General features: G+C 45.9%; 2 protein-coding genes across 2 annotated transcripts; one reads left to right on the top strand and one right to left on the bottom strand.

Annotated features, from left to right (window-relative positions):
- On the bottom strand, positions 1-6,993 carry BRK1 (BRICK1 subunit of SCAR/WAVE actin nucleating complex). Its single transcript, XM_059940365.1, has 3 exons — positions 6,811-6,993; positions 1,226-1,308; positions 1-956 (listed from the first exon to the last, which is right to left on the bottom strand). The coding sequence occupies exons 1-3, from the start codon at positions 6,926-6,928 to the stop codon at positions 930-932; spliced, it is 228 nt and encodes a 75-aa protein (XP_059796348.1). The 5' UTR covers positions 6,929-6,993; the 3' UTR covers positions 1-929.
- A 6,109-nt stretch (positions 6,994-13,102) lies between these two features.
- Positions 13,103-13,639, top strand: FANCD2OS (FANCD2 opposite strand). Its single transcript, XM_059937731.1, has one exon. It carries the CDS (start codon positions 13,103-13,105, stop codon positions 13,637-13,639), a length of 537 nt encoding a protein of 178 aa, XP_059793714.1.
- The last annotated feature ends 224 nt before the right edge of the window (positions 13,640-13,863 follow it).

Genomic DNA, 13,863 nt, shown 5'->3' with positions numbered 1-13,863 from the left:
TTCAACACTGTATATTTTATTGGAGCATAAAGTGCCTACATACTAAGTACTTGGTAAATGTCCACTGAATGACCAAACGATTCCCAGGATGAATTAGCGCAAAGTCCAAATATGGGGGCTCCAGCTGGCAAGCCACCTAGGGTTTGACCAAACAGCTACATCTGAAAGTTTGCTGTTAGAATAAGAATCCCACACATCAGATTTCTGTGGAATATGTGAGCCCCACCTCTAGCTCCTCTCCCCACCACAATCACAGCAGTCAGATAAAGTTGAGGAGTTTATTAGGGAAATATGAGAGATAAAGACACCCCAAGTGAGAGAAAGAAAACTCTGAAAATGTCCCTTTTCAAGCCAAGTGGGGGCCTGGACTTGACCTCCCCAAAAGGACAAGAAACTGGTGGGTTAGCAACAACATTCTCTGGCAGCCACCTCGCCAGGGCACCTCAGCCAGGACTGCTTCTGACCCCCGGCCAAAGGTGGGGAGGAGACAAAGACCGTTTATAGAATCAATGCAGAGGCAATGAGAGCTGCAAGGAAAGGCTGAGAGAGAGAGAAAGAGAGAGGTGGGGAGGACCTTGACAGAGGCCCAGCTTTTGGCTCTTAGCGCCTCAAACATGTTGACAGTAGTGCTACAAAGTGTCACTGAAGAGGTAAAATGCCTAATGTTGTTTCTGAGAGTTCCCCTGGACTCCTCCCCACACGCCACAATGTTGTTTCTGAGAGTTCCCCTGGACTCCTCCCCACACGCCACATCACAATGCTGGGTGTACATGGCAGAGCCCAAAGGCCACATTTTTGAAAAAAAGAAAAACAAGAATAAGCCCTGTTGCTCTTTAAGGAGAGAGGAAGGAGCTGAAGGCTGCTGGGGCCTTTCCCACGAGGGTCTGCGTTCTGTGAAAGCAACTTCCCAGCAGCAGCATGGCACAGTTCTAGGTGAGGGTCTCACCTTTTGTCACCTGTCAAAGGAAAATTGACAATCAGATAAATTCAAAAGCATTAGAGGGGTCTAAAAAAAAAATCTTATTTTCTATCCTAGGTAGTTGGGAGTGGTAGAAAAGATGACAGCTCCAGAGTCCCAGAAAGCTGGTTTAAATTCAGGCAAGGTAGTTAACTTCTCTAAGCCTGTTTCTGCTACCAGGTTTTTTCAGCAACGAGTGGAAATGTGCATTCTCTCTTGCACAGCCATGCCTGCCTCATGAGGAAGGCCCTTGCCCGTCATACTCACCCTTGCTTCAATGTACTCTATTCTCCGTTCAAGAGCTGTCAATTTCTCGTTTAGTGTTGCGAGTCTTGAACGACAAGACATATCTGGTAAAAGAAGACTGACGTTCAGGATTAATGCCATTCCAGACACAAACACACACACAGCCCCTAAGATGAAGAGGAGGAATGATATATCATGCAGAGCACAGATAAGAAGAGCGAGTGGGCAAAACAAGGCAGTGGGAGGATAAGGTGAGAAGTATCTTAGGAGCACAGCTGCTAAGAGAGGATCTGCCTAACTTCCTACCAAATGTGGCAGGCAGAGAATAATGCCGCCCCGCCCCCCGCAAGATGTCCCCGTTCTAATCCCCAGAACCTGTGAATATGTATCCTACAGGCAAAGGGACTTTGCACATGTGATTGAAGTTAAGGACCGTGAGATCTTGGATTATCCAGATGGGGCCCATCTAATCACAAATCCATAAATGGAAAAGAGAAAGGCAGAAGAAAGGTGGAAGAAGAGATTCGAAGTGTGAGAGGGACTCAACCTGCCACTGTTGGCTTTGAAGATGGAGGGAGGTGGCCATAAACCAAGGGATGCAAGTGACCTTTAGAAGCTGGGCGTGGTCCTTAGCTGACAGCCAGCAAGGAAACAGGGACCTTAAGTCTTACAGCTGCAAGAAACTGAATTCTGCCAACAACCTACGGGAAAGGAAGCAGCTCCTCTTCTAGAGCTTCCAGCCCTGCTGACACTGTGATTTCAGCCCAGAGAACCAGTGTTGGACTTCTGATCTACACAACTGTAAGATAATAAAGTATGTGGTTTAAGCCGCTATATTTGTGGTAATCTGTTATGGCAGCAATAGAAAAGAGAAAACTAATACAGCAAGGCTGTACAGATGGCCATTTGCTAATGAGCAAACCAAGAGTTTCAAGAGAGGGGAAATGACAAGAGGAAGAAAATAATCTCAACAGGGAAGAAAAGCAGAGGCCAAGGAAGCAGCAGACCCTGAGGAGGAGGGAAGGTGTGTTGTTTCTGAGCTCATGGAAGCCAGCTCACTGCTGCTGCTCTAAGGGCGCCTGATGTCCCATCAGCACCTGCACAGACCTTTCAGAACAAGAGAAAACTTGGAGAACATCAAATACCCTGTGGATCCCACCTTTCATCTGCAAAAAATTCCTTTTCTTCCCCTACGTTTTCCAATCTCTTTTACCACCTCACCCAAAAGGAAACCTAGATTTGCCCTAAAATACCTTTCCCCCTGCAAACTTCTCTGACACAAATCACTTGGCTACTCTTCCTCCAACTGTTCTCAACATCCGGGAGAAAAAGGTTTCCAGGCATGCTAATTACTCCCATACTCCTCCCAGAACTGTTCTTCAGGCATCTCTCAATAATCCTCACTTCTGAAGTTTAAAATATCCGCTCTCTGAGACACTCTCCCACCCAGTGATCTAACACTTAGCTCACACCCCTCCTTTTCACCTCTTCCCTGGATGTTATGCAAAAGCGCTTCAGCACCCAATTTAACAAATCTTGCACACCCTGATCTTGCCTTGACTTTCATTTCATCAAGTCCAAATCTTACTCGTCTTGCCCTTTTAAACATTCTCCTTCAAGTCAGTTCAAAGTGGACCTCTGAGAGGTCTTTGCTGAATGGATATAATTCTCCCTCTTCTATAAGGATTTGCCTATTCCAGACATTGTTCGCTCTTCTTTTTAACCTTGTTTTTTTGTTTTTGTTTTTAATCTGCTAGTGCTGCTACTTCTAATTCCCAGGTCAAGCTTGAGTAGAAGCACCTCAGCACCCTCCTTTTCCCGGATACACTGCCACTGCTAGGACTGCCCAACAGGACCTAATCTCTTTTCAGCCTGGTTTTTAGAAGCTCAAAGGCACATCGTGTATGCTATTCAGTAACAGCATGAATGTTATCACCGACAACCTGTCTTTTCCCATAAAAACGTCTGCCAAAATGAAGGGGCAGGGTGGTGAGAGGGAGGCTTCCTTCCTGGATGGCTGTTCTGTCCTAGCTCTGTCAATCTGGTGACGAATCAGAATCCAAGAACAGCACTATGTTACTGGCCTGCATGGATAAGCACTGTTGAAAATTTAAAATGTTGAACTCTAGAAACTTCAGTCATATTTCAGATACCATTAAATACATACCGATTCAAACAAAACGCTGGGAAACCATGCGGCAGCTGGACAAATTTGAAACCACAATGCATTTATATGTACATTATCACCAGACTGTAATAGAAAAAGCCAGTTGTCCTCATCAGGGTGCTTGATGGTGTGCATACATTACCACCGCTAACAAATGCCAGTTACCAGACAACTTCTGTGAACTCTTACTGCATGTAACCTTAGCCTACAAAAATCAACACTGTCTTTCTCTTAAGGTCTTATTTCTCCAACAAAATTATAAACTTCCTAGGAGTGGCTATGTCCATTTATTCTTATTTATCCCTTTCTCAGAGCATCTGACACACAGCTGGAGTCACAAGAGGCAAGCTGTATTTGTTGGCTAAGTATAAGAATTGAGATGTAAAAGTAGCCTCATTCTCTATTTTTTTTTTGTTACATTTCTCTGAACATATTAGCTTTAGAGTCAGAAAAAAAGGTGTAAAAATAAAAAGCTGTCATCTGTAACAATCTATTTTTAGAAACTTAATCAATTCAAAGTACAGAATAGGCCCAGTGTTAGGATGTTAGTGCTCCATCATGATCTGTGTGTCTTCAGGTTCAGGTGGTCCTCCAACACTGAAAGGGTAAACCACAAAGAGATCAAAATTCTACTCACACCAGCTGGAATCACAGGGTAAAAGCTGTTCAGAATCATTAGGTATCCTGGAAAAACAGGTCCCTCCCCAAAGCACATGCCCTATACAACCTCTCTGTGGTCAGGGTGAGAATTATAGGTCTGCTGCCATTTTCAAAAAGCTATAGATGCCTCCTCAAAGTAAACACCTGCTAAATCTTTGCACCACCAAATCACATTATAAACACAATACAAAGCCCCCCCCAGATAAACGTCAGAACTGAGGAGTCATGCTAAGGGCTTAGAAAGGGAAAATACATCCCACACTCACTCATCCTGAGTCATCCAATGCCAAGACAACACACTCAAGTCTATCCTTATGATTTATCCAGTTTCCCAGCCTGGTGGTCTTTGTCTAAACTCTTGTATCGTGATATCGTCAATCTTCAGGAACTTGCCTCAGGTATACCTAACTGCTAAGACAAATTGCTTTAACTTTTAATCGTGCTTCCTAATTGTTCTTACTTGTAATTAATTGTTCTTTTCTTTAAAAGAACTATATCCACTTTCTAAAATCTTCAAAAACCACCTAGTAATTACTCCAAACATTAGGCCATTACCCTCACCTTAAAGGAGAATAATGGCCTAAGCCATGGGAAGCCATTTCTTCCAGCTCCTGAAGAACGGAATCCTATGCGTCTATTTCCTTGGTCTAGGACTTGCTGGAAATTTTGAAGAAAAAAAAAAAAAAGTCTTTATTCTCTATCTGATCATAAAATGGAACTCACACGCAGTTGCTAAAATATCACAACAGGTATTTCCTTGCTTATACAGCAAGAAAAGAGACATTTCTCCTCCGCAATCCTAAGCTCAAACTCTTCAATTTTCAGTTAGTTCCAAGACTCACCCACTAAAACTTCAGTAATATGTCAAGAAGTTTTATGTCAGAGATAAATGTATGTTTATTATATGCTTATTAATATGATTCTGTGCTCAGAAACGAAGTTATTACATTATCTGGATCCAAACTGGGGGAAGTGAGATGCTAGATCACTTTTAAATTTTGAACAACAGCACCAGTTTAACTTGTTATTTTAGATGCTTTATTTACTGAACTGACATTCTTAATACTCTGTTTGGATATTCTGTGTCTATATATCAGATACTAACTCCTACCAGATAAATGAAGCCTTTTGCTTCTGGTTTTAAAAGTAAAAACTCTCAAAAATAAAATAAAATAAAATAAATTAAAAAAAATAAAAAAAGTAAAAACTCTCCACGTCAGTTATCTGTCCAACTACTTTCCACTGCCTCTCCAGACTAAGCCAAAGTGTCAAAGCTGTGATCCTGTCATCACTCCATCCCACCTGGAGCATGGAACATTTTGTTTTCTCTTATCTGGCTCTGCTTCTGAGGTAATGTTATGAGTAAAGAATGCCCTAAAGAACCCCCAATAATAGTTTAGCTCTCTAAGGAAGCAGGAGAGACAATTAGGAGAACTAAAATCAAAATAGTTTGCATAGAACTTAAAAAATTATTTCAGGATACATGAGATCTATGACTTCTTGACTACCATTCCCTACTACAACCTCTATACTAAGTTATATGTGTGAATTTGTATCACTGACGTATAATTTATACTATTCTCATCTCTCATTAACACTACCTTCACCCTCATTCCCTGAGTGAGGAAATCCATCACACCCAGTCACACTGTATGTGAATATATTAAGACAAAAGCAATGTTCTGCTTTGTTCTGAAGTTGTCCTTATTTCATCTTCAAGGCAGAAATTCTTTAAATGCAGGAAATGGTTCTTATTCTGTGTCCCCCACAGAACCTGAGAGAGAGTCTTGTACTCAGCTCTAGTTTCTCTTGCTGATGCTTTCTGACAAGACTCTTGCCCTGTCACCTTTATACTCCTTAGGACTTGTCAGTTCTCTAGCTAGAAAATAATTCCTTTTGAAATCTTTTTTAATACATCGGTGTCCCCTCCTTAATCTTAATCGCTTAATGTTGCTGAAAGAGGGGACCTGAAGCACACCAGTTGGAAAAAGATCACTAGACGTCATCCCCACACCTGTGATGACATAGAAAGTCTACCCAGCGCTCAGTTCTCTCAAAGAAACACTTGGAGAACATGAGGTAGGAGGTCTCTGCCAGGGGCCTGCCGTCCAGAAGAACAATGCGGAGAGAATTTAAAACTGTCACGAGCAGGCCTAGGAAAGATTTTACTAGAAGCAGACAGAACACCCACTGTCGGCTAGAGACTAGCAATGCAGAGATGTCCACGGCCTGACGCGATGTGGACCGTACTCTGCCTTCATCTGCTGCCACTCAGCACAGCGCGCGCGGAGACAGGAAGGAACCCACAGGAGGGGCCGGAGGGGCGACTAAGAGGCTCGGAGCTCAAGGGTTTCGACTCGATCCGGAAGGAAATGGGCAACCGTCTAGGGTCTTTACCAAGCAGTGACACAGCCATGCTGCGTTCCGAGCGCCAAGTGGGGACTGGAAGCGAAGCACAGAGGAAGAAGGGAGGCGACTGAAGAGAAGAAAGGAAGCAGACGATGGATGGGGCTGCCTGACGTGTCCGGGAAAAGGAAAGACTTGTTAATGGATCCGGGGTGAAGGCAAGGAAGCCGATGAGCTCAGCGTGGGGCAGGAACACCCCACAGGGACCGCCCAGTGGAGGCCGGGGGTCAGGGCGAGAGGGGGAAGGTGCGGCCTGAAGGAGGAAGCGAAAACCAGCAGGAGCCCAAGGCTCCCCGAGTCCCCTTCAAAGCTTCTCAGCGCCCTCCCTCAGCGGGCCTCCCTCCTCCCAGCCTCCCCCTGCTCGCCCGCTGACCGAACGAGTTGAGAAAGTCTGCGATTTTCTTGATGCTGCTGGTGATGACCTCAATGTACTCCCGGTTCGCCCAGTCCTGGTGAATCTCCCGCTGCACTGGATCCTCTTGCCCCGCCATGGCTGCAGCCTAAGGAAGCGTGACTGCGCAGGCGCCTCGACCCTCCAGGCCGTCAGTGCGCCTGCGCCGCCAGCCCACACCGGTCCCGGGGCACCCACGAATCCACGGGCCTTGTGGTGCGCCTGCGCATTGTCACGTCCTCACTGGCCTCTTCGCGCTGCTCCCACGCCCCTGAAGACCGTCGCCTCCAGGCCGGGGAGAAGAATGGAGTGCGCACGCGCCAAAGTCCAACCACCCCCGCGCCTCCGCCGCCACCACCACCTCTGTCTCTGGCGGTTACGCTCGTTGACGGGGGAGCATGGGCCCGCATCACCCCTTCCCTCCGGTGCTCCAAACTAAGCCTGCGGTCTGTGTCCACAATAAGCTGGGCATAGCCAATTAAACCACATTAAATGCAAATCATTTTTAAAATGCCTTTTAACAACACAACATGATGTCCCACCTTACAATTATCAAATGAACAAAACGTTATTTTTTTTTTAACGATAATACTCAGTGTTGAAGAGGCTGAGGGGAAATTGGTAAACTCGTAAATAGCTGCTCACACTGTAAACTGGCACAAACCCTTCAGAAGGAAATTTGTAAATTGTTATCAAGAGCTGTAAAAATTTTCAAACTTTTTAACCTAGGTATTAACAAAATTATTGAAAAAGAAAAAACACTTTATGCACAAAGGTGTTCTTTGAGGCATTACGTGTTTTTAAAATATAAATCTCAACGGTTGGGGAATGACTAAACATTGGTATGGCCACTTAGAGCAATATTATGCAGTCATATAAATGCTAATTATGAAAAACTGTGGCAGCACAACAGAGATGATAAATGAAAGGGAAAACAAAATGCATGTTTTTTTTTTTAATTGCAACTATGCAAAAATTATGTCTGCTCGAGGACAAGAAGGATATACCAAAAAATGTCAATACCTGGTTTGTTAAGGTAGTGGAATTATGGGCAATTTTATTTTTGTTTCAGGGAATATTTACAATCTGGTTTGTACGGTAAATGCCTTTTATTTTTTAAAAAGTGATGTTGAAGAGTCAGATTTCTTCTATCAGTAGCTGGGAAGAAAACATTACTAACAGTCCTGTACTCTGGTAGAAGATCTTATAAGCTATAATGCTGCTTTTTTTAAAATAAATTTATTTATTTAATTTATTTTTGGCTGTGTTGGGTCTTCGTTGCTTCACGCAGGCTTTCTCTAGTTGTGGCGAGCGGGGGCTTACTCTTCTTTGTGGTGCGCGGGCTTCTCATTGCGGTGGCTTCTCTCGTTGCAGAGCATGGGCTCTAGGCGCGCGGGCTTCAGTAGTTGCAGCACGCGGGCTCAGTAGTTGTGGCTCACAGGCTCTAGAGCAAAGGCTCAGTAGTTGTGGAGCACGGGCTTAGTTGCTCCGCTGCATGTGGGATCTTCCCGGACCAGGGCTTGAACCCACGTCCCCTGCATTGGCAGGCAGATTCTCAACCACTGCGCCACCAGGGAAGCCCCTATAATGCTGCTTTAATAGCTGTTACCTCACTGGATCCTCACAAACCCTGTGGAAGGAAGTGAGGAAGAGGTTTCCCATTTTACAGATGAGAGAACTGAAGTTCAGGGTCACAGAGCCAATTAAGTAGTGGACCTTCACCAGCTGATTCCAGACTCCATTATCTTTTCACTGTACCACTCTGAGAACAGGTTAAAGTCCATCTGAGCTCTCCTACATTTTCATGTAAATGGTTTCTAAAATAATAATAAATATCGATCCTAAATATCAAACCCAGGCATCCAGAAGGCTCTCTGCCATTCAGTCCTCCAGTTATGGGTTTGCCAATGTGGTAGTTCTTCTTTGTAGGAATTGTTCCCAATGCGTGATGCAGGGCTGCACAGGCAAGCTTCAGGAATGCTCTTGGTGCAGCAAGGAGTGCTTCCGGGTGATAGAATGCCTCAGCATAAGGGAGACAGGTCCCTGTCCTTGAGTCTGTCACACGCTTCACAGAACTTGGGGATCTTGTCAGTGACTCCAGGTATAACAATCAGCATGAAATCAAATTCTTGAAGAAATGTTTTGATTGCATTGTGTGGTCATTTGAGTTGCCTTTGCAGTCATGTGTACTTGGACCATTATTTGCATGGCTATAGGTGTAGTGTGTGCAGTGTGGCAATGTTGCTGGCTACTGTAAAAAACATTATATGGGCTCTCAGCAGAGCAAATGCGGCTGTTGTCACGAGAATCCCTGGATGGTGCAACCACAATGTTGTGTTGCATGATACAGACCAAACTGATGTTGTAGATCATCAATAATATGAAGTATGGGAGATTCTGGCTTTCTATACATGTACGGTAGCCATGGAGGTGGAGTATCAGACTTGGAGGTGATGGCATATGGTACCTCCAGGAATACATCCCTTAATGTTGGGCAGATTAGACAGAGGACCGTGGTGCAGATTGTCATAACAGCATGAAGCCTTCTCTATCCAACAATTCTTAATCATACAATTCTGCTTTGGGAGACTTTCATTTAAAAAACACAACTGTGCAATAAAAACTACTGTTTTGTTTGCTTTTTAAATAACAAGTGTCTCTTTTATTCAAGAGGAAAATAAAAATAAACTTACTGGGTGAAAAAAAGTTGCAATTCAAAATCATCTCAGGGGACTTCCCCGGTGGTTCAGTGGGTAAGACTCTGCGCTCCCAATGCAGGGAGCCCGGGTTCAATCCCTGGTGGGGGAACTAGATCACGCATGCATGCTGCAACTAAGAGTCTGCATGCCGCAATGAAGATCCCGAGTGCCGCAACTAAGACCCGGTGCAGCCAAAATAAATATTAAAAAAAAAAATCATTTTAGTCTTTTCCAAGACTCATCATTCTCTGCCCCTCTCTCCACCTCCAACTCTCTCCACTCATCTCTCCTTCCACATGGATACACATGCACGCGCATGCACGCACACACGCATGTACACACACACACACACACACACACACACACACACAGTGGACATTTGACAATTCTTGACAAGTCCCTCAAGACTATCTCATCTTCCAAACCAGGATCTCAGCCTGACCCCATCCCTGGGCCCCAGTCTTTCCCCTTCAGCTTCACCCAAAGAGCCAGGCAAAAGGTGACCACTCTTGTTTGTGCTGTGTTCTACGGTTCACAAAGTGCAAGGGCAATTTCTGGGTATATAAGGGAAGGGCAGGTGGGCCGTTAGTTAATTCCTCCTACAAATACTGCACCCTGCCAGGCACTGTGATAGGCACTGCGGATATAGGAGTCAGCTGGGTAGACCTCTCTTTCCCCAGCCTTCCAGAGTAGTTGTTTGCAGTGGGGTTTAAAAGTAGTCAGATCACTCCTTTACTAAGGTGAAAGTGTCAGTTTTTTCAGCTTTGTGAGAATGGGACAGAATCTTCCTTCTTGAGGTTTAACAGAAAGCAAAGTTTTTGGTTGGGAAGTCAAGGAGACACATATCTTTGTTTGCTCTTGACAGGCGAGCACGTATAAATTCTGTGCCCCCGCATTGGGATCATTTCAACGCAGCAACAAAGGCCTTCAGAATTCTGGGTAACTCAGCCCGAATACCCAGAACAGGGTTTAAAGAGTAGAGCTTACATTTTAACACTAACTACAGCTCCCGGGACATTTATGCAGGTTCCTGGCCACAGTCTTTGAAGTGGGCGCGTTGTGCTCTCTGACCAGATCAAAGGCACACCGCTGGGGCGAGGCGGGGAGGAGATGGAGGGGAACAGAGAGGACGGGGATTCCAAACAGCGCTCCTGAAGGCTGAGTCCTGGACCAGGTGTTCCAATCAGGTGGGGGCTCCTAGCTGGGGCGCCTCGAGGCCCCCTCCCCCACTCCCCTGCGGCTCGGGCTCCCCCATGGTCCTGGGTCACAAAGGCGGTTGCCAGGCGCCGGGTGGAGAAAAGATGCGGCCCGGGAACAGCGGCCGCCACTCTGGAGCGTGCGGCCCGCGGAGTTCAGCAGGTGAGCCCCCAGCCCGGATGGTGGGACCGGGACCGGGCTCCCACTGCCACCTCTGCCTCGGCCAGAGCCGTCTGGCCCCCGCCCCGGGTAGGGGCCGGGCCCCCGGGGGACAAGCCCCTCTTCCGGCTGGGAGGGGGAGCCTCCCTCACTCAGGGCAGCTCCAGCCCCTCGGGATCGGGATCGCAGTTCACAGTTCAAGAGGACCTCAGCTGCACTTTGACGCTGCCTTCCCCTTTCCCAGGTGGGGAAATGGAGGGACTGGGTTCCTTGGCATGTGAGGAATGGTACGAAGGGGAAGCCTTTTGGGCTAGAACCAGGTGTTCCCTATCTGGGAGCTATCAGAGCAGCTTGAACAGACTTCCTAGATTCAACCCCTCCTGGAGTGGATGACGGTGACTTCTGGGTGGTAGGCGTGGGGGGTGAACTATCTTTATTTGAACGCTGTGTGAAAGTGGTGGAAAGACCTGGGGTCAGAGGCCCTCTTTCATCCCATGTTGGTTCTGCCAAATATTTAGGCTGGACATGTGATAAAGCCTTTTCCCTCTGGCCCTATTTCCTCTTAGGAGACAAGCGAGGAAAGGCTCCTGGGATTTTTCTTTTTTTGGTCATATGCTCAGAGGTGTTAACGCCCTCCACCCGCACCTTGCCTTGGTGGTGTACCACAGCAGCCCTGATCCTGGATGTATGCTCCTAGGGTCATAATATCAAGCACCAGAAGCCTTCCACAGGCTGTTTGGAATAGATAACTATCCCTTGGGTGTCAATTTCTCATCGGAAGGCAGCCCAGATATTTGAACAGTATGCACAAGGGCCTGCATAGATCAGGAGAAACATACCAGTTGGAGGAAATCAACAAGTCTTCTTTCTACTAACCACTGTCAGGGGCAGGTCTTCTGGTATGAAAGGTCACTAACAATTCCCTTTAAAAATGAAACTTACTCTCTCACAAACTATGGTGGAGGTGTCAAACTTTTCACAGTATTTCCTGGGCAATTACTGGATGGGATGGGATCAGATCTGCTGCTACCTTTGAGGGAGACTAGAGAAGGGGCAGAGAAATACACTTGACTGGAAAGAAAAGGGATATGCTATGCCCCTTAACATAATAGGTGGGTGCTCAAAAAATGTTAGCTTCTCTTGAATTCAGTGAAATCCTTTATATACTGGCAATTTTAAAGTAGAAAAACGGAAAGTCCGAATTCTACTTGGATAAATTTTGAGTTAGCAACATCCTCCCAGCCCTTTCCTTTATCTCCAAAGGGGGGGGGAAAAAATCAAGTTCTTAACCAGTGGGTCTTTCATAGATAAGAAAAAAACAAAAACAAAACACACATAGAAGAACCAGAAAAATCTTTTAAAAACTTTAAAAGACTGGCCTTTGGAACTTTTTTCCCTCCCAGCCTGGTATAATTCCTCTGAGGTGGTATATAAGTACCTCAGGGCCCTGAGAGAGCTGCTCCCTTGTGTCAGAAAAGAGGTTTTTAGGGCCAAGAGCAAACTGTCTCCATAATTAAGAATAGTAAAAGCTGAAGTTCCTTAAAGGAACAGCATAAGAAGTTCTCAAACTACAAGGTACATCAGACTCCCCTGGAGGGTTTGTTTAAATGCAGAATGCAGGGCCCTTCCCCCCAGAGTTTCTGATTCTATAGGTCTCAGGTAGGGCCCAAGAATCTGCATTTCTGCCACATTCCCAGATGAGTGTCATGGTTCTAGTCCCAGAATCATACTTTGAGAACCAACGGTATAAATACATGGGATTTAGAGTCACAAATATTTGGCAAGACACACCTTTCTGAGCATCCATCCACAAATAATGTCTCATCATGAAATGCCAGCAGCTTCTGCCACCTGAGAGGCATAGATTCTGACTTCAGCAGTTGTCAACACAGCACAGATCCTAATGCTTAACAGGGACGCTCCATTTTGGACAAATCTATTTCCTCATCTGTAAAATGGGTAAAAACCTACCTTCAGAGGCTGGTGATAAGGTTTAATAAAGTACACACAGCAGTTGCCAGATTCAATACTTGTCACTATCCTCTACTGCCCTTTATAGAATTACTAGTATCCTAACATCTACTGGAATCTTTTCATGAGAACTACAGAGTAAGTTAAAGTCAATAATGAGACAGAGATGTGAATTTAAACAGCCATGCCTTTGCCAAAAGCATGCTAGGAAAATTCCATGTTCTGATTCCTCTCCTCTAGGACTGTCAATGGCAGGATACCAGCTCTGGTCACCATGGACCCCACTGGATGAGAGCTTCCAATGGCTGCGGCATACAACACCTACACCTTCTTCCAAGCACCCCTTTAGGGCTTGCCCCTGCTTCCCCCACACCCCTTCTGATCTTGAAGTGCAGCTGTGCTTCCAAGAGGTCACTCTAGTTCTAGACAGTCCATTCCTGGAGCCTGGGGTGAGTCCCAAGTTGCCCTGCCGCACGTCAGAGCTCCGAACCATGAACAACAAGAAAGGGCTGGTCAGGAAGCCCCAGCCTGTCTGCCTCAATGGAGTGGATTCTGTCTTTGGCAGGGTCATCACGGCTCAGCCGCCAAAGTGGACCGGGACCTTCAGAGTTTCAGACAAGTCAGCCTTTTGCAAAATCATCAGCCGGGAGCACCAGTGGCCCACTGGACTTAAGGAGCCTCAGATTCAGATGACAGTGACCATGTGCAAACAGATGCTGCGCTCCATCCTCTTGCTGTATGCGACGTACAAGAAGTGCACCTTTGCCTTGCAACACTCCAAGTAAAGTGTCCCCATCTGATCCCCATTCCTCACACCACGCCTTCTGCTATGTGCCTGAAGCTTACATAGACTTTTCCGTGTAAAGGAAACTGTGTTTGCCCCAGCCATCTTGCTTTTCAGTCAAGCAGTGACGATCCGGAGCCCCCCTCCTCTCTTCCCGTCCAAAAATGGGCCAGTAACAGAGCAAGGGAGAACATTTCCATTGTAAAGCTGAACAACCATTTAGAG

The sequence above is a fragment of the Balaenoptera ricei genome, chromosome 11 (genome assembly GCF_028023285.1).
Source record: "Balaenoptera ricei isolate mBalRic1 chromosome 11, mBalRic1.hap2, whole genome shotgun sequence".
NCBI lineage: Eukaryota > Metazoa > Chordata > Mammalia > Artiodactyla > Balaenopteridae > Balaenoptera > Balaenoptera ricei.
Note: the sequence above shows the minus strand (reverse complement) of the source record. Positions and strands in the feature narration are given on the sequence as shown.